The sequence below is a fragment of the Ornithodoros turicata genome, chromosome 1 (genome assembly GCF_037126465.1).
Source record: "Ornithodoros turicata isolate Travis chromosome 1, ASM3712646v1, whole genome shotgun sequence".
NCBI classification, from domain to species: domain Eukaryota; kingdom Metazoa; phylum Arthropoda; class Arachnida; order Ixodida; family Argasidae; genus Ornithodoros; species Ornithodoros turicata.
In genome coordinates, this window is record NC_088201.1 from 98,253,566 (window position 1) to 98,280,729 (window position 27,164).

General features: G+C 46.1%; 3 protein-coding genes across 3 annotated transcripts; 2 read left to right on the top strand and 1 right to left on the bottom strand.

Moving 5' to 3' along the window:
- Positions 1-271: 271 nt before the first annotated feature.
- On the bottom strand, positions 272-6,008 carry LOC135366961 (uncharacterized). The gene is made up of 10 exons (XM_064599985.1): positions 5,496-6,008; positions 5,306-5,412; positions 4,677-4,899; positions 4,123-4,188; positions 3,941-4,030; positions 3,591-3,683; positions 2,972-3,043; positions 2,280-2,341; positions 1,749-1,971; positions 272-428 (listed from the first exon to the last, which is right to left on the bottom strand). Exons 1-10 carry the CDS (start codon positions 5,689-5,691, stop codon positions 298-300), a joined length of 1,263 nt encoding a protein of 420 aa, XP_064456055.1. The 5' UTR covers positions 5,692-6,008; the 3' UTR covers positions 272-297.
- A 315-nt stretch (positions 6,009-6,323) lies between these two features.
- On the top strand, positions 6,324-9,672 carry LOC135379694 (uncharacterized). Its single transcript, XM_064612475.1, has 2 exons — positions 6,324-7,737; positions 8,257-9,672. The coding sequence occupies exons 1-2, from the start codon at positions 6,324-6,326 to the stop codon at positions 9,369-9,371; spliced, it is 2,529 nt and encodes an 842-aa protein (XP_064468545.1). The 3' UTR covers positions 9,372-9,672.
- A 6,373-nt stretch (positions 9,673-16,045) lies between these two features.
- Positions 16,046-23,027, top strand: LOC135379710 (uncharacterized protein K02A2.6-like). The gene is made up of 4 exons (XM_064612476.1): positions 16,046-16,143; positions 17,443-20,875; positions 21,910-22,072; positions 22,897-23,027. Exons 1-4 carry the CDS (start codon positions 16,046-16,048, stop codon positions 23,025-23,027), a joined length of 3,825 nt encoding a protein of 1,274 aa, XP_064468546.1.
- Positions 23,028-27,164: the final 4,137 nt, after the last annotated feature.

Consider the following 27,164-nt stretch of genomic DNA (forward strand, 5'->3'; position numbering starts at 1 on the left):
CACCAGACCACCAGGACTGGTGGTCTGGTGTGTTATGGAAGCCTGGTGGTCTGATGTGCCACCAGCCCCTGGTGGCATTTCGCGCCACCAGCCCGGGTGGTCCGACATGGCAACAGTAATGGTGGTTTTAAACCTAAGCAGCCCTTATGAATTGCCCACTAAGAAATGATTGTTAGTCTGACTAGCAGAATAGCACAGTCGTCACACACACCGAAATATCTCAGTGTAAAAATATGTTTAAAAAAGTGTGGAAGAAGCTTCAAAGACAATGTTGTTTGGCACAATATATATTTTTACTTATGTTTTTTTTCGTCGCCGCAGATCACTGATTTTTTGGCTAATGTATGTCCGCATTAGACTTGTGCGCTTCTTGAGGTCCCCTGGGTCTTTGACATGCTTTCTTGAGGTTAGATAGTTCACAAATGCACCTACAAAGAAATAAGAAAACAATAAGCACATCTGTGATGCTGGTGGTGGCGCAATTTTGCCTGCATGAAACAAGTGGGTTCGTAATATGTTCACTACGACGTACGAAAGAACAAAAAGCAAACACTATTTGTGCAGTGCAGCATTATGCCTGCTTTGCCTCTTGGCATTTTAGGTGGTGCCTTGCATAATGCATTGAGAAGTGCATGCTGCACATCTTAGAAGCCAGGCCAGCAAAGATTTTGTACACTCAACTTTCACGCTTTAAATATGTAGCATCATGTGCATAATACCAACATGTGTTTAAAATGAATTATTGACAACGAAACTAGCAACAGCTAGTATAACTTCCTCAGTGCATAATGTCCTCCACTTCTGCTGTCACTACATATTTTGGCAATGCTTCACATTTCGGTACTTGCTTCTATATTTCTACCATAATTGCATTGAACTGCAATTATATCAGACCCATTAAACTGGTACAATGCAATCATTGCAGTTCACTGTAACAGTCATGTTCGACTTCAGAAGGGTTATATCAGAGGTGTCTTCCAAATAGAGGCAAGTAGTATGCCAAAAACGTGATTCGAAGTAAAGAAAGCGGTGGCAGCAATAGACTGTATGCAAAATCCAGCGCAGTCTTGTAGCACTCACAGGAACCTACCGAAACTCAGCCATCTCTGGGGCGCCCAACTCGGCTGCAGCCATAAACAAAGTTCTCGTAAAACGGTTATAACGCGTGTTGTGCTTCACACATGTGCTGTTCCACTATGTTATTACGCAACTGCAGCTAGCTTTACGGTAATTGGTCATCTATACTTATCATACAGTTTTGTACAAAATGTTTGTAGTGCACACAGTACACTAATAGTTCTCAGATGCACTGTACTAAATTGGGAAAAATATTTCCGGGTGTGGGATGACTAAGCAGTGCAATGAGAGCAGAGCAATGGCCGGGCTCCGCCAATGCTTTCAATGCAGTAAGGAATGCAGGTATGTGAAGCACTCTCGCCTGGTTTGCATTCCCTTTAAAACTCCCCGTCCCACCACATGAATAACATAGCGGAACAGCACATGTGTGATGCATGACACGCGGTAGAACTGGCGCACGAGACGCATGTGTATTGCGTGGGCCACGTTGTCTCAAACATGGCGAAATTTTGGAGATTTCTGTGGGCGCTACAAGAGGGGAGCTGAGTGTTGCATACCATCTATATACTCACTCTGCAAACCTGACAACTAGAAACAACAGCCTACAACATAAACTGTCACTAAGTAGCAATAGGCATTAAGGAAGACATAAGAGCCCATGCTACACTCACCACGCAGTGTTTGGACCTTGACAGGGGACAATGCAGGGAACACTTGAGTCTTCCCCTCAGCCCTTGCTCTGTTGGACAGTGTCCCACTGAACGTCCGCTGTGCCAACACCTCCGAGCCCCATATCGCCACTGCAAGCTCCTTAACAAACTTAGTTTCCTCATCTTGAGCATGGATGAGATCCCATTTAAACTTGGGAATTTTGGTGCCATTCCCAATGTCAACCTGAGAGAGAGTAACAGGTCATAAGTGTGAAAGTGGTGGGAGAGGCACACTGCATGCATGCTGTTGCTTGCCTGTATTACTTCTGCAACAATGACACATACACTGCACTATTGCTGTGGCCGAATAGAGTGCACATACGTTCCTACTGCTGTGTATTATCATAAAGAACTTAAAACAGGGCCAGAAGTTTTTATTCTGTTTTCAGTATTTGGGCATAAAAATCAAATTTCATCGTTTGAATAGGTATAAGAATGGAAGTTTGGGTTCAAGAACAATACACACATCACAGAAGCCCAAGGTTTACTTACATCACCACGTTCTTCCGAAAGCAAAGGGGATGTTGGCACAGTCTCCAAGACAGCTTGTCCACCTAAAATTCAACATTAGAGCTGTTTGAGATATCTGATTATGAAACAGTACAGTGGAGTGAATTTATATATTGAACGATGCAAAAAAGCCAATTTTCGAACTAGAAACACCAGATGCATGTGTTTTTCTTGTACTCTTATCTGTCATGGGTCATCTGTGATACAAACAAAAACATCAACTTCACTCAGATCTTGTTAAGAACATTTTTTTCTGCATGAAATACTGTTCCAGCCTCAGCATAAGCCAATGTTTCTATGCCTGCCAGAGTTAGCAATGTGAGCGGAGTGTGTGGGAACACCTATCTCGCTGCTTTTTTGATGACTGACAATTTTGAGCCAAAAAGTTTCTACGAAGAAAAGGCTTCCTTAAAGAAATGCACGGGAGTAGGGTCACTGTTCGAAACATTCGCAATAGTTGTCCTTAGGTGTCTTCCTTCAAGTTTGGTACAGTATGTGGGTTATAGAATTTGCTACTTTAGTGGAACGTGAGGTGTACAGTTGGCCATACTCCTGCAATATGACTTATGTGCAAAATTTCCTAGTTCTCACATTGGCATTCATTGTTATCTCTATATCCCCAATGTAAATGGCATTTAGCAACTGCAAAGAGGGAGAGAGCATGATCTGTCTACCTTCTGCAGATGTCTGTTCAGCAAGGGCATCCTCATACACATTGTGTTCGTCACTGACACTCAGCACTGTACCTGTTGCATTGACAAAATAAGGTACACTTAGCGATACATTGAACATAGAGGCTTGTGTGTTGTCCTTTCTTCTGTGTTCCAGCCTCAGAACATCAATGTCACCATGTTAGCAATACATCTTAAAGTGGTTGAGACAGGTAATCCTATGTTAAAAACTGTTCTTTGAATGAATGTAAATGTACAATTAGTTTAACAGTAAAAAGAGTAACAGAACTGTAGAAAATGGGCACAGCAAACGGCTTTGACACCACAGCGCACAGCACGAGAAGGCATGTGCCAACGGCTGCCAATGGAAATTGACGCAAGTCTGGGCTATCTGATGGGGGCACTTTACGCAGGAGTGTGTTTGTAGTCTTGTATCTCACTAACTAACATACATAGAATAATTATTTTTTCTTCGGTGTTCTGGCGTGCAGTACAAGATGTCCATGATGTAATGAACCATGTGTACGAAAGTGCCCCAAGCCCTTTAAAATACTGATGAAAATGTAATTCTATTCTTATATCCGACACATTGGAATCAAAGAGCCAGCAGTTGATTGCCTACCAATCTCAGAAGAGACCACTTGCTCGAGCTCAGTTGCTGCGGTGGACTCCTCTTGCACGATGGTAGGCTCAAAAGCCTGGCATTCTAGCAGGTCTGACATTAAAAAAGGAAGAAAAACACTTATCAGATAAGGAAAATGTCAACACTTTTTTAGCAAAAACATGTGGATAGTTGTCACGACATGGCATTACATTTTCAATGTGCTTAAAAGCACTAAAAGAGAAAAAGGCGCACACAAACAGCAACTGAGTTTGTCTTCTCTTTTAGCACTTTTAACCACATCAATCGTGCACCAAAAGACACAGGCAATCTGAAATCACTAGAGTTAGCCATGCAACTAAAGATGTTACTTCTCGTTTGACTTGCTGTGCTTCCCAGCTCGCGCCTGCTGGCCTGCAATCCAAGCCCTGATGCAGGCACTGACTTATGCGTAGTTGTATCTGCAGAAGTAAATGGTGGAGCATTCCCTGATGAGCACTTTGGAACTGTCAACGCAACTTAGCAGTGGTAACATGCATGAACAAACTCTAACCTTGGATACCACATGTGTCACCAGGTGAAATTTTTTTGTTGCACTGGCACTCCATGAGACGGGTTTCTGTTGTACAGAAAAAAATAACTTGTGATCTGTTCAAAGCTCAGCGTACATATACCGACAAAAAGAGGAGGACAAAGGAGGAAGATGAGGACATGGTACAGCACAGTAGAAAGACAAGTCAGTTGAAGTTCCTCAAAATTTGTGGCAAATGTGAGCACCAATCTCCCATTTCCGTGGGCTCTCTCTGACAAGTGCTGCGCAAACAGGGAACACTGGAAAGAACGATGGATTTGACAATGGTCAGTTTGGGGATAGTTTGGGGTTGCAGTGTTACAACTTGTTGACAATGTTCTTGTGTGTGTTGCCAATGAGCCATACCAATGCAGCACCTAGTCATCCCCAAAGTGACAATCGACCAGTCAATTGGTACTTCAAATGTCCCCCGACAGCTAGGCGCGTGTTGGACTGACGCCACAACAACAGGATATTGTTTAACAATGGCATAGCATTATGCACCTGATGTATGTGGTACGTCAAAAGATACATACCGGCATCCAGAATTTTTGTGCAGAGAACTCTCTGTAATCTCATGTTTTCCTTCCTGAGCTCTTTGATCTCGTTCTTGAGACACCGGATGTCCTCATCCCATTCCTTAAGCAAAGCTCGTGGGACAACCTCATCATCAGTGTCGCTGCTCAGGTCATCAAGCATGTCCAGTTCTTGTTGCCTGCGCACATTCAGTCGTGTTTTCCTGTTCTGGCTTGCAACAACCTGGAAATGTGAGTTGCATAAAACAGTCTTCACATACCATCAAACCATGACTTGTGAGTTACATTATTACACTGAGGTATACGGGCAGTGCAACATGCACAGCTAATTTATGTCATCAACGTTAGGGCCAGTGCTGTACCTGCAGGATATTTGCACATGTGAAGAAAGCTTCTTTGTGAATGACTCAGTTCAGGCGTACTATAGACCACAAGTTGCCCATTTCACACTACTATGCACACGATTTCCTCGGGCACGTTTACATATAGCCAAACAAAAAGAAGTAAAACACAAAAGTAAAGCTCGGTGTGAATTACACACTGTTCGTTGCGCATCTCAATATTGGCCAGCCACGGTGAATTTTAATCATGTTGGAAGTGTTTCACTTAACAGATATCTGACTGCATACCTTTGCGGGACGCTTCGCGGACACTTCCTGATCCTTTTTGCCGTGGGCCCGCCCGTTGGAACGTAATCTCTTTCTTTCACCACCACGCCTTGCGTCGTCTCCCTCTTCTGCAACGGAGCGGTCACACAGATAAATAACACAGTGGAGAGATGAAAAGTTCATACGTTTTTCAATTTAGCTTGCTACCAACCTGCTAAGTAGATAATCTCCGCATCATAGTACCCGCCGCGGGTCTTCTGGTCGCCGGCCCAGTACACCTTGTACACGGGAAAATTAACATTCCCATTGAAATCAGTCACATCGGCTGGCGTACTAAACCCTTTCACGCTGGTTAGCGGAACAACGAGTCGCGCGTCATCAAAAAGAAAGCGCACGTACGCATACATTGCGATGAAGAAGCCGTACAAAACTGCTACCAAATAAAAACCACGTTATATAACCAAGTACGCCGCCATTTTAACCGGCAGCATGGACCGGCTATAGTAGTGCCCTCTCATGTGCAGCTATTGCCGAAAAATAACTTGCATCTGTATCATCAAAATATCTGTACGTTGCATCATATGTTTTTATGAAGTTTTTATCATACATGTAACTTTATCTTATTCTCATTCGAAACTCTTATTCAGTTACAAAAAGCTGATCGAATGAAACCCGCAGATAAGACGCATAGCTATTGATTTTTCGAAATCTTTTAGTATCGTGAGTCCCATTCCCATAGTCAGGGATTCTCTTCTCTTGTCCTTGTTCATTGCGCACATTAGTTAAGCCCCGGCCGCAATAGTCAAAAGTTGTATTGCCAATTGTATGGAACATCATCATCACGCTGCCACATTTTGCAGAAATCTTTGTTACGGATTGATCCCTTCGGTGTTTTGGTAAACATATCATTTTTGCGGTGTGCGATAGCTTTTGCAGTGCACGCTGGGCGCCGTGTACACAACAGGCAGTGTCACCAAACATCACCCTTTTGAATCCGCAACAGCCTGATACCGACTAATGTACGAGGCTCACTGCAAATATGAGCGCCACAAAAGTTAAAAGAAAGCGTTACCTGGAGCCGAATGCGGACTCTGTCGTGCTGAAAACAACCTGGAACAGGAGAAAAGCACGACAAAGGGACAACGCGACACGCTTTGAACAACCGAGACTGTGTAGCGCAAATGAAGCGTCTTCACATACTTCATCGCACAGTTTTCAGCGTGAGGCCGCGACGACTCTTCATGCAGCTTTGGTGACTGCTGAGGTTAGATCACCAACAACCCACGTGTCAAGTACGTATCACGAATCAGAACCTAACAGCGGCGAAGTGGACGTAGATGTTGTGCAAATCGAAGAGGCACAACGTGAAGCGAATCACACCGGTAGCTATGTAAGAGATGAACGAATAAACGACGATCCGGAAGTAGAAGCGCTAGAGAGGGATGAGACAAGACCAAGCGAGAGCGAACGAATAAACGATGATGCGGAGGTAGAAGATGAAGCACTGGAGGGGGATAACGAAGAAGAGATTGACGAAGCAGACCACGACATCGCGATATTCATGGAAAGGTACTCGAGGTTGACATTACCTAACAGCACAACTACCATCGTCCAGGCTGTACTCCTGATCCTGGCATACACAGTTTCAGCAGGCCTGTCGTGGACTCAAATTGACGGCCTTCTAAAGCTTCTCAACGCTCTTCTTGGCGACAATGTCTTGCCCAACTCGAAATATATGTTCTGTAAACTTTGGTGCCACACCAAAGGCAATACCCTAAAATTTTATTTCTTTTGTAAAACCTGTCAAAGCTACCTCGGAATGTCGACCAAGCCACAAACTCCTGAAGAACACGACTGCTCCTGCTCTACAACAAGATATAATACAAAGCAGTTGTTGCAAGATGGAAACTTTTTTATGATATTCAACCTAAAGGCACAGCTCAGACATCTACTGAGGAAGTGTCAACGCCTCCTCCTGAAAAACCTTGAAACGATAAGTGCTGCGACATCGGGTGTCTACACGGACATCACCAGCGGCACATTGTACAAGAGGGTGCGCCAAGAACTTGGGTGCCAACTGCATGACCTAACAGTCACATTTTCTTCAGATGGTTCACCCGTCTTTAAGTCTACCACATCGTCACTGTGGCCTATTCACATGGTGCTCAATGAGCTCCCTGCAGTGCCAAGGTGGCAGAATGTAACTCTCGCTGGACTATGGTTTTCTGCAAAACACCCGAACATGTTCCTGTATCTTAAAGCCTTTGTAGATGAATTCAACAGCATCGGTGCACTCTCATGGGTAAACCAAGTGGGGAACCGGATCACATCACGAGTTCATGCATTATGTGTCGTTGTCGACTCACCTGCAAGGGCAGCGCTGCTTAATATGAAGCAGCTCAATGGTTTCCATGGGTGCCCATGGTGCTACCACCCCGGTGTTCACACCAAAGGTATGTGCCACCCACACAGGCTGTCTAACAAGATGATGTCATTCAAATTCAGCATTTAAATGTAGGCTTCCATGGCATAAAAATCTTAATCCACTGGGAACATTTCCACATGGGTTTCTGCCACAACTTATTGTAGTTCAGACAAGGAAGTGTTGTCTTGACGTATTCTAAAATATTGACCAGGCATGAAAGAATAAGACGTAATAGAAAAGTCAAAATTGTAATAAATATTGTTCAACTGAGGAAAGCGAGAAGTATAATAGAAGAGTGCAAGCAACATGCTGTAAGTTAGCTACAGCTAGCATTTCCTTGAGCTTGGGCAGAACAGAGAATGAACCAGACAGAACAAGCCTGCCTGGTTTGTACTGTGGTGTGTTTTCCTCAAGCTCAAGCATATGGTGCTCATGTCTAACAATTAAGTAATTCGAGTGGGCATATGGCAGGTATTGTCAACGCAGATAAAATATTCAGATATGTTTTCCTACATGTGTCAGTAAGAAATATGCATTTTTTTCACAGGAAGCATGAGGTACCCATACAGGGAACATGTACAGCAAAGGACGCACAAGGAAATCGCACGTGACATGAAGAAGGCAACACGGACTGGTCAGGTGGTGAATGGGATCAAGGGCCTTAGTCCTTTGATAAATCTGCAGGGTTTTGACTTTGCGTGGAGTGTTTGCCCTGACTATATGCACTGTGTACTTGAAGGAGTTGTGAAGCAAATGACGGAAACATGGCTCAGCGATACCGACTCCGAAGCATACATTGGTAGGAATGTGGATGAAGTGGATGCGAGACTGTCCAGAATCCGGCCACCCATCTCATTTTCCCGCCTTCCTAGGTCTGTCAATGAGCGTGCCTTATGGAAGGCAATAGAATGGAGATTTTGGTTATTTTATTACTGCCTTCCATGTGTACAAGGCATACTACCAAATCGTTTTTTTCTGCACTTTGCAAGTCTGTGCCATGCTGTTTTTCTTCTTGTCAAAAGCAGCATTCGTGATGATGAAATCAATGAAGCTGCAAACCTTCTTAGGGACTTTTGTGCTAAAGTGATACAGTTTTATGGTGAGGGACACTGTACATTTAATGTGCACCAGTTACTCCATCTACCAGAGGCAGTGCGCAAGCTGGGGCCCTTGTGGGCTACCTCAATGTTCCCCTTTGAGGGGGCAAATGGGGTTCTATTGAAAAAGGTGACAGCATCAAACTGTGTGCCAACACAGGTGGCAGAGAGGTGCCTGATGGAACAAATACTTGATGCTATGCATGACACCACTGAACTGCCTGAAGCATGGGTGCGGCTTTATGAGCTGTTCAGATGCAGCCAGAAGAAGTCTTCAGCTTCGTGTGTACTTGGGGCCCCACAATTCCCAAGAAATCTAACAGATGCAATTAATCAAGTGTTTCTGAGAGACATCGGCCATGTGCCAAGCCTGCAAAGATTTCTCCGATCACGAGTTCGTGGCTACACAGTGCATTCCATAGAATATGATCGGCCCAAAAAAACATGTTCAAGGTTTATTAAAATGAATAACGGCATCTACTATGAAGTTCAAAGAATTTACAAGGTACAAGAGACGGAAGAAGTGTACCTTGTTGGCAAGGCAGGCCATTGTCGAGCATTGTAATTTCGGTCAGGTGTCTCACATTGTGACATGCATGCTTCCGCCTCATGAAGAAGAGCTCTATATTTTGAATGTGGATTCTTTTGATAGTGTGTGTGTGTTTTTCGACCTGGGGGAGACTTGCTATCTGTGCGATCTGCCCAACTGTTCTGAAAGAGATTGAAGCCTGTGATGTTTTTGCCTGTGTTACACCTAGTTGAATATCATTCTGCATTTGTGGAGTGCCTGATTAAACGATTAATCATGAAAGCTGAATACTGCATGCATACAAGAAACAGCTCAAAGTGAAGTAAAAATAGTTAGCCGACAACGTTGTGTCTGAGGTCTGTTCATTTCATTCCAGTAATGGTTATGATTATTATGTACAGGTGAACAGTCCTGTGTAACATTTCTAGAAAACACAGATGCGTGTTTTGCGGGTCTATCAAGCAGAGCTATGATCACACCATAGTTACGGCATGTCATCCAGATGCTCACAAAATGCAGTTTTTGTGAAGTCGGTCAGTGGGCCGGTCGGTCAACATCATATATGGAATTAAGTATAATAGTTTGATTAGTGAGGTGATGGAAGGCAACCTCTATGGCCGTGCTGAATTTTTTACTGCTGCCATTATTAGCCCCCTTTCAATGCCATGCCTTAGTGGAGACAAGCTGCCTGAGAGGCTTTCCTGGTGATACACGCCGCACAGTGGGGCTAGGGTTGCCACCTTTCGTAGTGAAAAATACCGGGTGAGGAATAGGAAGTGGTATAGAGGGAAAGGGGAAATGCTCACAGGAAAGGGAAAGTGGGTGAGGGGTAATGAGGACACACACAGACAGAGATAATACGAGGAAACATGAGTTCCTGTGTGTGGCTGGATCATTGATGTTAGAAATTGCTATAAACAGGCATGGACGGTACACTGGATCGTATTGAAGCAACTGGATTGTTATTTACTCTGAAAAACGCATCGATGCACACAAACCCTTCTTTGCAGGAGGAGATCTCATGATGGTTGTGTACGGCCTAAGTTCTATGGGGCTCGACACAACCACCAATAGCTTTGCACAACCAGTGATCTTGTCCGCTCCGAACACAAGATTTGATGAATAACAATGAGGATAACAATCACAATAAAAACAACAACAATAAAATGATAATAATGAATACATAAGAAAACGACTGCTGACTGCGGAGTGCGGACTTTGCTTCAGATTTATTCATGCTGTAGTGGAATGTTGTAGCGAACACCTTGGAAAAGCCCCTGTGAAAGGCCTTGAGCCACAAGTACGAGCAAAAGCCTGCCCGTATCACCTTCCTACCGGCAACTGGCAGAGCGAGCAAATAACCGGCAGGTTGGTATAATACCGGCCTGGTGGCAACCCTAAGTGGGGCTGATCTACTCATTGGTCCACCGATTTCATGACCAAACTATTGTAATATTTAAGGCAGGCGCCACAAAGCAGATGCCCTCATCAGTTCCACGAAAGTCATTTTGGTGTTCCCCCAAAATTTGGCCACCAATATCTCTAAGCTTCGAGTCATTAGTCCACCAGACTGCACCAGAGCTGTCCTGGTGGTCCACCAGATCCCACTAAAGCTGTTTTCATGCCCACCAGATGCCACCAAATGTGTTCTGGTGGTCTACCAGACCCAATCAGAGCTCCCTTGGTGGCACACCAGGTGCCATCAAAAAGGCTTGGTGGTCCACCAGGTGCCACCAGAACATTTTGATGGGCCACCAGGATCCATCAAAATAATTTTCGCTAGGTAGTTATCATAAAAAATGATGAAATTAAATTTGATTCTCTTTTTTGAATCTGTATTGTTTCTATCATTGTATAAAGTTGGCTTTCTCTCTTTGCTTCAGATGTTCACTCGATTAATACTTTGTTAATTGGAAATTATGTATGCATAATTTATTAGTTGTGTCTGTTTATGTCTTGATTGATTAACAATAATCTGAAATACATTAAATTCGCAATGTTCTTTTGTTTTCAATGAGTATTGTGTCCGCCGATGATAGCATAATATTTCTCGCTTGCTTAGATATGAGGTTTATGCCATCATGTTAGCACTGAACTTCATTTTAGAAAGTAACATCGAATCATCTGTCATATATAGACATTCTCTTAATGCTTTAGAATCCATATGTAATATCCAACCCCAGAAAAACCACCTTGTGCAGCGAGCTCAGTACATAGCCAACAGAGTAGTAAACAGAGGTCTTTCTTTTATCATCTGTTGGGTGCCTAGCCACAGAGGGATAGCAGACAACGAGCTTGCCGACAAATCTGCCGCTGCTGCGCTCTCTGCTGATGTGACGCCGTTTGATGTACCTTTTCAGGACTTGAAGCCCCATCTCAAAAGGACGATAAACAAAAGATGGCAGGAATATTGGGACACACAGATACATAATAAACCTCACCTGGTTCAAAATAACATAGGACACCCTATACAGAGCTTGGAAAAGAGAGCACATGAAGTAACCCGTACACGGCTAAGACTTGGCCACGCTCACCTCACCCATAGTTTCCTTCTTCACTGAGAGGAGTCACCCGGGTGCACGCACTGTGGGGAACCCCTTTCTGTTCTACACATCCTTATTTCTTGTGCGTTGTATGAACCTCTTCGCCATCGTCACTTCCAGGAGTTTTATAGAAATCACCTACCGCTCCACCCAGCCCTACTGCTGGGTGATGACGCTCTTTTACCGTTTAGTAGAGTCTATAATTTTATTAGAGACACTTGTTATTTTAAACGCCTTGTAATTTTAACTATCTGAAAACAGTACTTGAGCTAATTTGTATCATGCACTGGTTTTAACCTTATCATTACATTTTTAACCAGTGACATTTTTAACAATGTTTTGGCGCATTATAGCCTCCATTGCTGCTGCGCCATTAGAATACTAATCACCATCATCATCGGCTTGCTTAGATAATGTCTCTCTAAAACCAGTTTGCCATAATATTGACGTCTGTTCGTATATTTTGCTTGCTACTGTTTGTTTTGATAGAATTCATTATTGTGTTCTTGATAATCGAATAATGCTAACGTCTATTTGTGATAGTTGATCAGTAAAATTTTCGCCTCTGTGCAAACTCGACCAGTCATAAGAATATTCCCCTTTGGAGGAAAGAATATGAAAGAGAGATAGAGAGAGAGAGTCCCCCACTCCATCGATTGACAAAGGACGTGCGGTTTGTATAGAGGCCTGGCCTGCATAGAGGGAGAGAGAGAGAGTGACGCCCACCAGGCTCAAGTAGCAAATATAGCTGGCTTGACTGTACTGTGTGTTGAATACCTCCGTCAAGGTAATGTTTATAGTGCCTGAGTAGGATGAAAATTGTATATTGTTCGACTAGATTAGGTCAAAAGGATGATTTTATGATAATTCAATTTCCATTTCAAGTTATTAAATTTGTAATGTTTCTTGTTTTGATAGATTGTTTCGCTATTATTTGCCTCATGTTTACGCGTTGGACGATGCAGCATTTAGAGCACATCGCGGAGGGCAGTGCATTCGTTTACCGTCGCGCATTTTTCAACCTGTACCGACTTGTCTCGCGAATTTTTTTTTTTTTTCAGCGCGCGGTGGGTGGTGCGTAGGTGAGGGACGGTCCGGGTGCTTACCAGCGAACCGATGGGTTGAGCGTGTCCTTATCGTTATTCATTTGTCACCCTGGGCCGACTTCTCTGGCGACTTTTCCGCCAGGGCCGATGTCGTTCGCAATTTTTTCAGGTGGTGTGTCAGTGGTTTTTAATGTAAGTAGGGGCATGCACACTGACAACACCTGTGCCGAATTCATTCACATTTTTCACCCTAGGTCGACTTCGTTCGCAATTTTTTCAGGCGGTGCGTGAATGGTTTACATGCAAGTAGGTACACGCGGGTGAGGAGCTGCCCGAGTGCATACCAGCGAGCCGGAGGGCTGCGCGTGCCCTTATCGTTCTGTATTTTTTCCGCCTGGGCCGACTTCGTTCACATTTTTTGAGGCGGTGCGTGAGTGGTTTACATGCAAGTAGGGATATGCGCACCGGCAACCCTACCAAGCGACGATGCTATCGCACCTGGGCCGACTTCATTCACGATTTTTCCTCCTGGAAAGACCTCGTTCGCAATTTTTTCAGGCGCTGCGGTAGGCGCTTTACACGCAAGTAGGGGAATGCACACTGACAACACCTGGGTTCAACGATTTCAATCATATTTTTCCGCTATAACAGTTACGCGGTGGTCGGTTCGCATACCAGTAGGAACATGCACACCGGCAATCCTACCAAGCGTTGGTGACGTCACACGTGGGCCGACTTCACTCGCAATTTTCACCCTCGGCCGACTTCATTCGTATATTTTTCCCCGCTACAACAGCTGCGCGGTGGGCGTTTCATATGGAAGTATAGTTTAACAAAGGATATCCATACACAAAAGTACAAGAATAAATATATTAAAGCCATTAGTGGCAGGAATTATGTTGTGACCCTCCGTGAAGAAAAAACTCAACCAAAACATGAACGCGAAGAAACACAATACACATAATAAAGAATACGGGAAGCTAAGTTGGGAGAAAAACTCAACCAAAAAGAAAAAAAGCAGAAGAAACGCCATTCACTTAATAAAGAATATGGGAAGCTAAGTTGGATATTCCAACACGACACAATTAATCAAGTTCTTATGATGTGAATAGCACACAAGCAAGGAAACAACGAGAAACACGATCAACAGCTAATAGAGAGCCAAACCCATGCATCATGCAAACAAGAGATACGTACAGCAAAATAATTGAAAAGCAATCTATCAAAACGAGAAACATGACGATTTTAATACAGTGACTTGCGCAGAGCTAACGCTAAATAGCAGAGAAACACTTTGAACGGCGCGTCATCCACACGTAAACAATAGATACATGCAAGGAAATAATGAGACACATGATCCACAGCTAATAGAGAGCCAAACCAATGCACCATCGAACATGTAAACAAAGGGTACACAAAGGAAAAATAATTTAAAACAATCTATCAAAACGGTAAACATCCACGGACTTAACACTGAATAGCAGAGAAACACTCTAAATGGCGCATCTGCAAACGTGTAAACAACAGACACATGAAGGAAAATAATATCGAAACAAACGATTAAACCAGAAACATTAACAATTTAATAAATTGAAAGGGGAGTAATCCATCTTTTGAACTATCATAAAATCATCCTTGTGACCTAGTCTAGTCAAACAATATGTAATTTTCGTCCTACTCAGGCACTGTAAACATTACCTTGACAGAGGTATCCAACACACGCAGTACAGCCAGGTTTTACGCAGTACAGCTAATCTTTGCTACTTGAGCCTGGTGGGGGGTCACTCTTTCTCTCTCTCTGTCTCCCTCTATACAGCGCAAAGCGAAGAAACCGATCATCCTTTGTCAATCTATGGGGTGCGGTCCTCTCTGTCTCTCTTTCACATTCTTTCCTCCAAAGGGAAATATTCCTAGGACTGGTTACAGAGGCGAAATTTTTTATCAATCAACTATCGCAAATAGATGTTAGCATTATTCTATTCTCAATAACATCATAAGAATTCTATCAAAAACAAACGGTAGCAAGCAAAAAATCTAGGAATAGACGGCAATATCAGTGCAAACTGGTTTTAGACAAACATTATCTAAGCAAGCGAGAAATATCATCTGCGGAAATAATACCCAATCAAAACGAGAAACGTTGCATTTAATGTATTTCAGATCAGACACAACTATCACATTATTCTCAACTCACAAAATATCAATCGAGTGAACATCTGAAGCAGCGAGAGAAAGTCAAGTTTATTCAGTGATAGAAACCATACTAATTGGAAAACAAGAAACAAATTTAAGTAATTTAAATCATTTTATGACTATTTAATTATTTAATTTAGAAACAAATGTAATTAACTTAATTAGTTTCAATCATTTTTATGATAACTTTGCAACAGTAATTTCTACACGCAGAAGCCACAAACAAACAACTAATCTGAAATGCAAGTTATTGTAGCAGCTCTCTATAGCAGAAATCAACGCACACAGCTCAAAAATACATTCCCATATAGTAGAATATTTTTACTAATATCAATCGTGTGATCATCTGAAACAACGTCAAAGCAGTAATTAATTTAGGCAAACAGTTTCCTAACCACGCAGCGCAAATACATCACAGAAACACGTCTTTTTCATTCAGGACCCACTACCGGATTCGAAGTGAGAGAGGGAAAGCCGCTAGCCATAAAGTTCCCATGCACTTTCCTTTAAGGGGCTCTGACCAGAAATTCGACAAATATTTCGTTTGCATCTATTACGAAGGTATAATATGCCTCCAAGCCACACGCGAAATATTTGACTGTGCGCGGCGACAAAGTTTGCTAAACGGGGAGCTGAAAACCGGCTTCGCTTTTCCTCCTCAACTGGCGCAATCGGCGCCGAAATCTAGCCTCTTTGTAGTGGGCATCCTCCAATTTCCGTGTCCGTGACGAAAGCACGAGGTCCATATTTCATTGGACGCCCGGACCGGAAGTTCTGTAGTGGGTTTCTGAGAGCGGCGGCATCCGTCCGGAAAGCGATCTTCAATATGGACGTCGAAGCAAGAAAGGCGGAGACTTCGAGCCGGGAACTTTTTTCTGACCTTTCTGGGGGCGATCGAGAAGGAAATTCTGCGTTCCGAACAGCCGATATGTCGCCGATGCTGCGAATGCGAGACGAAGTTAGAGCTCTACGAACATCGGTCACAGATGAAGCAAACAGGATCAGTCGCCTGTCTTCGACAGACAGGCAAGCGATGTGTTTTTTAACGCACACTGCGATCGAACATGTAAACGTTCTCTCAAATTTCGTGTCCCGATGTTTAATGCGCACTTGCTGTTTCTGGTGCCGGTGCGGCTGGTGTGTCATAATGCCGAAGGAGATCGAATGCTTGTGCTGCAAGGAGCTCGAAAACACTAACCAGCTCCGGTGGCGCAGCGGTAACGAGTGCGCTTGGAGACTGGGAGGTCCGCGGTTCGAATCCGCGGGCCGGCTGTGCCGTCTGGGGTTTTTCCTGGGTTTCCCTCAGATGTGTAATAGGCGTATGCCGGCACAGTTCCCCTGAAGTCGGCCCATGGACGCAGCTATCCTCCCCACGAGCGGATTCCGCTCGGTCTTCCACTTCACCCTTTCCTCCTGTCCACCATCTTTCCCTTCCCGAGAAACATGCCGCCTAATCAGGCAGGCAGACCTCTCGGGTTCCTCCCAACGACACTCCTCCTCCTCCTCCTCCTCCTCCTCGAAAACACTACCGAATGACTACGGTATGAGTGCATTACAACCCACGAAAATTTCCAACTTCTATGCTCCAATATGACTGTCCTGAAGGTGGTATATTTTGAACTCCGTGGGCAACACGAACCTATGAGCGACTATATTCACAAGGAAGTCACATGTGCCGTTGTCGAACGATGTTAAAATTCGGGCGCTCAAAATTGGTTTGGTCCTGCATTAAAGTAGCTAAAACCTCCAGTGCAGGGCGCAGCACATAAAAAGACTGTACAATACACAACTCTGAACTGCAGAAAAGCAAGATAGGCAATTTTGTAATCGTCAGTGTGCTGTGTCCTGAGTCACATTTTTATGTGTTGTCCTGTGTATAGGGTTTTAGCGTAGGTTTTAACGATATTGAATATTCTTGATTGTCGATTCGGTGAAAAGTAAAACAATGTTGTTTTTTAAAAGAACACAGCATGTGTAGTAATATACAGGGTGTGGGCAGGTAAACTGCAGTTGCTCTCAGGTACATGTGTGATGTGTATAAGCGGTTAATCTTATCGCGCGTGTTGTGATTCTGTTCCACGTGCCTACATGTCTGACCTTGATAAGCAGCGCCGCCTAACTGTGTATAAGATCGCGCTGTAGGTGGTTCTGACTCTTTTTGTACTTGCTACGTGGCTCCGAGCTGTCGGGCCATGATGTGCCGAAATTAAAGAACCTCTTGTTGGATGTTCCAAGTGTTCCGTGTGACTATGGACATACACAACATATATGGCGACGAGCTGGTGGAGCGGTACATCTGGCATCATGAACGTTTGGTCTGCAAAGGATATTCTTCATGAACACTAGTGACAGCAAGGGTTTGGTTCAGCAGCAGCCGGAGCCAGTTCCGACAGGCAGCAGTATGGCTACAGGTATGTCAGCCCTTGGCAACATTGAACCTTTCGACGAGTCCGTTTCCGATTGGAAGACGTACGAACAACGCATCACAAGTTATTTGAAAGTCAACAAAATTTCCCCGGAATTAGAAGTCGATGCATTCATCACGTTGATTGGACCAAAAACTTATAGACTGCTGCAAGATTTAGTGTCTCCATCGGAACCAACTTCAAAACCTTTGGATGAGTTAAAGTCAGCCCTACGAACGCATTTGTCACCACAACCATCAGTAATTGCTGAGCGAGCAAAGTTCCATGTTAGAAAACAAAAAGAAGGCGAAACAATCTCCGAGTTCGCCGCTGCGTTGAAGCACCTCGCGCAAACCTGTAAATTCGGCGCAACTTTGGAAGAGGTGATGAGGGACCGCTTCGTGACAGGGTTGTCGCGCATTGATATTCAGAAATGCTTGTTCGCTGAAGATGAGTCATTAACCTTGAAGCGTGCACTGGAAAAAGCACTCTCATTGGAACAAGCGAGCAAGAACGCAACAGACTGTCACAGTGATATGAGCGCTAACCAACAGATTCAGCGACTTCGGAGCGAAGGAAAAAACTTTCCGTCGAAACATAAACAGCGTAGGGGTGGTTATCGCTGCGGAGGTGAAGGCCATGAAAGTAAAGATTGCCGATATCGCAACTTCGCATGCTTCAAGTGCGGGAAAAGGGGACATATTCAAGCAGCATGCATGTCAAAAGTGAAAGAATTGCGTTTTCCCAAGGCGAAGTCTGTCAAGCCCATTCGCAACTTGAGTTCAGAAAACCACGAAGATTCATTTTCGCACTTGCGTGCCCTAAAGGGTACGGCATCTCCCATTTGCTTCGACATGACAGTAGAAGGGCAACTTCTTAAGATGGAGCTGGATACGGGGGCAGCTGTTTCCGTAGTTTCGGAAAATGTTTACAAGGAACTGCTCCAGCACAAGACATTAGAGCATACCGATGTTGTTCTCCGTACCTACACGGAAGAGGCCACAAAACCTTTAGGAGTTGTTGTGGTCAACGTAGACTACAAAAGCAAACATTACTCGCTACCACTGCATGTCTTGGACAAGTCCGGGCCATCGCTGATCGGCCGTGATTGGCTGCGCCATATCAGACTGGACTGGAGCGTGCTCCACAAGCTTAACGCCGTAGAAAACAGCAAGGCGTCGTGTACAGAAGCCGCGAAAAGACTGTTTTCGAAGTATTCACAGCTCTTCAACAATGAACTGGGATGCATAAAAGGAGAAAAGGTGCAGCTGCGTCTCAAACAAGAAGAAAAACCGAAATTCCTCAAAGCACGACCAGTACCATTTGCCTTGCGCCCTAAAGTAGAAAAAGAGCTGAAGGCTATGGAAGAAATGGGAATCATTAGCCCGGTTATGACATCGGATTTCGCTACCCCAGTGGTTCCTGTTGTAAAGAGCAACGGCCAAGTGAGGCTATGCGGGGACTACAAAGTGACCATCAACCCACTACTTGAAAGCGTGCAGTACCCGCTTCCGCGAATAGACGACCTTTTGGCGGACCTGGCAGGGGGCGTCAAGTTCTCTCGGATTGACCTCAGTCGCGCGTATCAACAGATAGAGGTTGATGAAGATTCCCTAGACTGCCTAACAATTAACACTACTCTTGGAATGTACCGAGTAAACAGGTTGCCGTTCGGCATCACAACGGCACCCGCGCTTTTTCAAAAAGTAATGGACACAATGCTCAAGGGGTTACGCGGGGTGACGTGTTATCTGGATGATATTCTTATCACTGGCACTTCGGAACAAGAGCACCTAGAGAACCTGGAAGCTGTTTTAAAAGTCCTAGTACAACGGGGCGTACGTGTTCGCCCAGAAAAGTGCGAATTCTTCAAGGAGTCCTTGGAATATCTAGGACACGAAATTGATTCTACGAGCATCCGACCATCAGCAGATAAGGTTAAAGCATTGTTGTTCGCACCGCATCCAACAGATAAGAAGCAGTTGAAGTCGTTTATCGGATTGATAAACTATTACGGGAAATTTCTACCTCGGTTATCGACGGTGTTGCATCCTCTGTACAGACTACTACAAGAAAAAGTGACTTGGTTGTGGGACCTGGAGTGCCAGCGTGCGTACTCACAAGTGAAAGACTTGCTCGCGTCATCAGCAGTGCTTGCGCATTACGACCCCGACAAACCCGTTCAACTGAGCTGCGACGCATCTCCGTATGGACTAGGTGCGGTATTTTCTCACGTGTATGACGACGGTTCAACACGACCAGTAGCTTACGCTTCGAGAACTTTGTCAGACTCTGAAAAAAACTACAGCCAACTAGAAAAAGAGGCGCTTGTGTTTGGTGTTAAGAAATTTCATTTTTATCTTTACGGAAGGAAGTTTGTGCTTGTAACTGATCACAAGCCTTTGCAGTGTATCTTCGGCTCGAAGAAGGGGATACCGACGATCGCCGCAGCGAGGATTCAAAGATGGGCAATCTCGCTTTCTGCGTACGACTACATCATCAAACATTGTTCTTCGGAAGAAAACAGTGCGCCTGACTACTTTTCCAGACTTCCACTCCAGACAACGCGACAAAACTTCCGGGATGAGGTGGATTCGTTTTTCACGCTTTGGCTCGACACTTTACCAGTTACCAGCAAGGACATCGCAAGAGAAACGACGAAAGATCCTCTCCTTTCCCGAGTACTGGAGCACACCATGATAGGCTGGGCAGCTGAAATTAAGGATCCAAGCCTGAAGCCCTTCTTTCAACGCCGGAACGAATTGTCCGTACAGCAACGGTGCCTCATGTGGGGTCTTCGACTGGTAATACCGCTGAAGCTCAGGAACAGAATACTAGATGAACTACACAGCAGTCACCCTGGAGTAATCAGAATGAAAGAACTGGCACGTAGCTTCATCTGGTGGCCGCATATAGATACGGATATTGAGACAAGAGTACGGAATTGCGATGACTGCCAACGTCACCGTAACGAGCCTGCTGCAGCCCCTGTACATCCATGGGAGTGGCCAACCCGACCATGGGAACGGATCCACGTAGACTTTGCGGGACCTTTCCAGCACCACAACTTTCTTGTTGTAATGGACGCGCATTCGAAATGGCCAGAGGTTTGGCCCATGTCGTCAACATCGACGTCAGCAACAGTGGAAAACCTACGGGACTGTTTCAGCAGGTACGGCATTCCTGAGACTATCGTTTCAGATAACGGTCCGCAATTTCGGTCTGAAGAGTTTAAGTCCTTTCTGCGCAACAACGGAGTTCGACACATAACATCGGCTCCGTATCATCCGTCTACGAACGGTCTTGTGGAAAGATTTATACAGTCGCTCAAGCAAAGTTTGAAGAAGAATCCGGTAGGTCATCTTCACCTGAGGCTCTACAATTTCCTACTTGCATATCGTACGACTCCACACGCTACGACACGGGAATGCCCAGCAACATTAATGATGGGGAGACGAATTAGGACACGTTTGGATTTGGTGAAACCGTCAGTATTGTCTGAAGTACGTCACAAACAATTCAGGCGAAGGCTCCAGCGACGTTCAGTGGTGCGTAACTTTTGTGAAGGACAAAGGGTGCGTGCGCAAAATTATCGCGGGCTTCCGAAGTGGTTATCTGGTGTTATTCTGAAGCAGACAGGCCCAGTGTCTTTTGTTGTACGAGTTGCTACTTCCAGGGGCACACTTCTGTGGAGAAGGCACCAGGAACAACTTCTGGATGCGGAGCAGGGCGTTCCACCTGGAACTCCGTCCTCCGAAGAATTGTGGTGGGATTCACCTTTAACTGCTCCGGGTGATCGCAGCAACACTTCTGTCGTCGACGCAACGCAGCCATCTTCATCGGGAGAAGGGTGCCAAGGAGCCCATTCAGTTTCAAACGGTGAACGAAGATACCCGCAGAGAATGCGGAAACCGCCAGACTTTTATCGCTCAAGTTAAAGTATCTCGGTTATCGTTTTTTGTCATAAAAGTGTATAGTGTGGCATCACTACTATTTTTGAACTTCGAAGTAAGATGTTATAATTGAAGATAAACTACTTAACATTAACTTCACATTAAGAAGGGAGGAATGATGTGTATAAGCGGTTAATCTTATCGCGCGTGTTGTGATTCTGTTCCACGTGCCTACATGTCTGACCTTGATAAGCAGCGCCGCCTAACTGTGTATAAGATCGCGCTGTAGGTGGTTCTGACTCTTTTTGTACTTGCTACGTGGCTCCGAGCTGTCGGGCCATGATGTGCCGAAATTAAAGAACCTCTTGTTGGATGTTCCAAGTGTTCCGTGTGACTATGGACATACACAACAATGTGGAACTCACACTGTACACACACTGTACTGTAACCGGTTACTTACTTGCTTAAACTATATTTTATGTACATCTGTGTAGACGATACAGATACACTGCGTATCGCCAGCTTGCAAGGTGAGTATGGCACAAGCTTGTGAAAAACAAGAGCCTGGTCATCCCAGCCTGTGCAGTGAGGATGATCTGGCAAGCCTTCCCCACAGAAACTGCCAGAGGCTTCAAGTACCCAAGATCCTAACTGGAGGTACCTCTTCGCACAGCTCGTCTATCGCATTTAAAATAATTCAGCATCTGCATTTAGGATGATGTATAGCTCTCAGGGTGATGCATGGTTCATGAGTTCAATATGTTGTGTAGAAACATAACTCTAATCATTCTTAATGAGTTGCGGAACGATCGATGAGCACTCCTTTTGTGACATTGTGTACCGTTGCTACAGTGAACAATTTCTTAGGTACGACTGATGAACAAACGAAAAACGGAGTCTGTCTTTCTGTCTTCCAAATATGTATGTTCCTTGTAACTTCTGTATTTGTTAAGTGACCCAAGTTGATGTCCCCCCTCATGTAATGCCTGCAAACGCCTTTGAGGTATATTCATAAATAAATAAATATAAAATCCGGAAAAAGATGTAACATCTATTGTAACACCTATCTTCTCTTTGTGTGAATGATACATAAACATTCTCAGAAGCTATGTAGTCACACTTTGCCTCATTGTGCCTAAAGCCACCCCTTAGATCATCTCCACATCATCAATCTCCAAAGCAGTACAAGGCTAAAGTAATCAGCTACTACATAAAAAAAGGCAGGGGGGGGGGGAGGAATGAAAGCTGGCGCATCTAAAATTCGAAGAAACCCTAGTGCTTTCACGGGGCTACTCACGGCTCAGTCCTGGATCAGATCCCGATGGAAAACAGCTTCGGGATAGCCCCAGTGATAGGTTCCCTTGATTGCCCTGACTGTGAGGCACAACTCATTGGCTCATTGGCAAGCCCACTTGCCACCAAGTGGGCTTGCGTCTCATAGTGCGGTTTGGAATAAAGGGAGAACGAACATCTCTTTACAGTCTTAAGAAGGATATCAGCACTACCCGTCAAGGCACAGCATTTCATGTCGCTTTCAGTAAGTACAGCACTCCTCATAGCAGTTACTATTCGTGTTGGGAAGTTAGCTCAGGCAGCGCATCCAGAACTGTGAGTCAGGTTCATAGAGAGCACCTGGTGAGAGGGCCTGCAACATGTGTCCAGTGAAGACTCTCCAGGAGTTTTCTGCACGTTTAGGGGTCACACCTTTTAATAGTTTTGATGGAAAGCAGGGTGTGTGAAACACTGACCTCTGGTGGATGAATTCTTATTTATAACCAGGTACCCATGTTCTAGTAATTTAGAAACGCTTGTGGAAACCTAGGTTCCCACAACCTCGGGGCGTCAGCCCGTTCGTTCCGCGGGCAAAGGAACAAGAAGCACAAAAGCAGATTTCAAACCAACATACCAGGTTTGTTCTCCGTTCAAACAGTCGAGCAGACAGCGCAACCAGAGCGACGAACACGTCTTGCCGCGGTTTTACTCTGGCCAAGAATGGCCCACAAGGTCAGGCTACCTGCCTTAAATAAGAAAAGGCCGCCCCCCCCCCCACCAGGTTCGTAGCACGGGATGCGGCGTATCTGGCAGATAGGGAACCTGCCACAATCTCTCCCCCCCTACAAGTCCATGAGGTCATCAAGGAGATCCTCTTCTGGGGCCGGCGGAGGAGGTGGTCCCGGAGGTGGAACAGGACCGTGAGGCAGCCCAGGATCGGCTAGCAACTCTGGCCTAAGCCGTCTGATAGTGGCGAGAGCGGCGTTGACATCATTCGTGGCGCGGACGGCCTCGGTCCGGGCTTGGTGGAGGGAGCCCCGTCTATGTGTAGTTCGGTGCACCTCGGGGACCAGGCAGACTGGGCACAAAAGCCTTCTTTCTTCTGCCGTCAGTGGCTGAAGTGGGTCGCTAGGGTGTCGTTCGGCAAGAGTGTGGCTCAGAAATGGAGCTGGTCTCCGTGCCAACTCGCCACCCCTTAGTGGTCGGGGCTGGTTGTTCCATCGCGAGCGCGACGCCCAGGTAACGGGCTGTCCGTTGTGAATTCTAGTCCAAGTGGCCACAGAGTGACCCTGCGGGGCAGAACTGATACGAGGGTTCCTACGAGACCCGAAGCGGGAGGCGGAACGACCAGGTGAGGCACGCGACTCCATAGTCCTCCACTGTCGACGATGTTGCTGCATCTGCGAGAGAAGATAAAGGGAAACGGTAAGAAGGCCGCTTCGAACTGTGGGCGCCTGAGAAGGCACCCCCCCCCCCCCCCTAGATTAGACAGCCGAAAACTGTGAAACAGAAATGATGATGATGATGATGATGATGTTTGGGGTTTTTTTTTGGCGCAAAAGCAACGAGGACTAGAGAGCGCCAAAACAGAGGTGAGCTATGTTATGTGAAACAGAAATCAAACTAGTAAAGCACTATATCACAAGCACTATGCTTAGCGATGGAGATAGTGGTAGCTACGTGCGCCGCCTGCCGGTACGCAAGTTGTAGCGGCTGGACGCAGGTCCGGGAACGGGATCCGGGTCCAGGTCCTGGAGGGAGGCAGGTTGCGAATCGGGCTCCTCTCCGTTAGGGTCTCGGAGGTGGTAAGACTTCAGGTCCGAGGTGTGAACTGCCCCAGTCTCTTCGCCGGTGTCGCAGCGACGAAGCCTGTAAGTGAGGCCGGAGGAGCACGCACTTACCTCGAAGGGGCCATCCCACCTATCTCCGAGTGAAGCTGCAAAGCCTCGAGACGCATCACTTAGCGGGTGAGTCCGTCGAAGGACGAGGTCACCGACGCTGTAGGTGAGGTTCCGACGTCCGCGGTTGTACTGGCGAGCCTGGTCCAACCTTGCGACGTCCAGATTCTCCCGAGCCGTCCAGGCTGCATCGTCCAGTCGACTCCGGATGTCCTCAGCAAACCATGAATAAGGAGGCCGGGTAGCACCATCCCGGAGGCCCAGAGCATTCTCCACTGGATAAAGAGGCCTCTCGTCCCAAGTTCAGGAACGCCGGGGTCCTGTAGACCTGTTGACCGTCGTCCGTGTAGCGAACGCCAGTTCCGCCAGGCGAAGATCCCAATCACGGTGGTGCTGGCTAGTAAAAGCAACCAACATCATTTTCAGGTTTCGATTAACACGTTCGGTAATGTCAGCCTGAGGGTGATACGGGGAAGTCTTCTTATGCTGAATGCCAAAGACAGCGCAAGAATCTGAGAACACCTTACTTGTAAAGTAGGTTGCGTTGTCGGTGATGAGCTGTGCGGGAAACCCGAACCGGCAAAAGGTGCCGAGTAGTTTTTCCCACGCTCTCTGGGAAGTCAGTGTCCTGAGAGGAAACAGCTCAATCCATTTCGTGAAATGATCAGTAACCACGAACAAATACTGGTTACCTCTAGGACTACGGGGAAATGGTCCCATCACATCACAAGCAACGATCTGCCAGGGTCTATTGCTCTGAACAGGCTGTAAGCGCCCAGGGGGTAAACCACCACGAGGTTTCGCTCTCTGGCATACGGGACAAGTACGAACATACTTTGTTACATCCTGCCTCACTCCTGGCCATGTCGCAACACGACACAACTCTTCATAAGTTTTCCTGCCGCTGCTGTGACCTGCCAAGGCCGAGTCATGAAAGTAACGTATGAAAGACTTACGCAACTTCCGTGGCACCACGACTCTGAACGGGGATGAGCCGTCGTCCTCATCCGCCTGGGGTATGTATCTGAACAAGATGCCATCCTCGCCCAGCAGATAGGAGTCGTGCCGTCCGTGAGTCGTTCCGGTGTCCGCCGAGTCTTGCTCAGCTATCCACTGCGACACCCGCTGACAAAGGCCGTCCGCTCTCTGAGCGTCTAGGAGCTGCTCTCTGCTCACGACCGTGCCCCAAGACGAAGATACGTCTCGTGCCACCTGTCCTGCAGCCAGAAGTTGAGAAGGCGCCTCGGTGCCTTCCTCTTCCCCCTCCGGTAGAGGCGCGCGGGACAGTGCGTCTGCTACCACGTTCGATGAGCCCCGCCTGTACTCCACGGTGAAGGAGTAGCCTTGTAGCATCAGGGCCCACCTGGCCAGTCGTCCAGACGGGTTATGGAGCCGCTGCAGCCAAGAAAGTGCCTGGTGGTCAGTCTGGACAGTGAAGGTACTGCCATCCAGGTAAAGGTCGAACTTCCTGAAAGCGAAGATGATCGCCAAGCACTCCTTTTCCGTCACGGAGTAGTTCCGTTCTGCCGGATTCAGCGTGCGACTTGCAAAAGCCACTGGAAAAAGAGTAGCGTCATGCTCCTGCAAGAGAACTGCGCCAACACCATAATCGCTTGCATCTGTTTGCACAACAAATGGTTTGTTGAGGTCGGGCAGATAAAGCCTAGCCGTATCAGCGATTGCTTGTGATAGAGCTCGAAATGATCGTTCGTGCTCTTTTCTCCCCAATTCCAGCGCGTCTCCTTGCGCAACAACTGGTTAAGCGGCTGCGCTAGCTCGGCACAATTAGGAATGAATTGTTTGTAAAAACCAACCATACCTAGGAAGCGCTGCAAGGCTTTGACGTTACCGGGAACCGGAAACTCCGTGATCGCCTTTAGCTTGTCGTCGTTAGGACCGATGGTACCTCCGTCCACCACAAAGCCGAGTAGGCTGCTCCTAGACATTGCCAGCCGTACAGGTCCCGACAAAAGTTTACGGAACACACGAGCGGTGTATTTTCCCCTCGGTACGACACCCTAGCGGCAAGCGGAAGCTGGCGAAATCAGGCCAGTTCACTGCCTCAGAGAGGTGGACGACTGCGCTCTTAGCGACACACAGCGGTAGTTTCGGTATGATTACTGTTGTATGTGCAGCAAAGTGAGTTGGAGTTTGCTGTTGTGCTCGCCAACAACACGTGATTCAACGACTGTTGAGACAGGGAGCTCTCCGCTATCATCGTGATAACAAGGATGAACCATAGTGGAAACACTTTACAGTGTATTGCTTTTATTGGGAAGCCATGATATGTAGACAAGAGAAAGAAAGGTATCTGGTAAACGGTTGCTTTATTATGGACGACGCGTGACGAGCTGATAAACAATTGACGCTGACATTGATAATTGATTGATTGATAAACAACTGACGTGTGTCACGAGTTGTTGACGAGCACAACAGTTAAATCCAACTGTCTTCGCGGGCACATACAACAGTAATCATAACGAAACTACCGCTGTGTGTCGCTAAGCGCGCAGTCGTCCACCCCTCTGAGGCAGTGAACTGGCCTGATTTCGCCAGCTTTCTCTTGCCGCTAGGGTGTC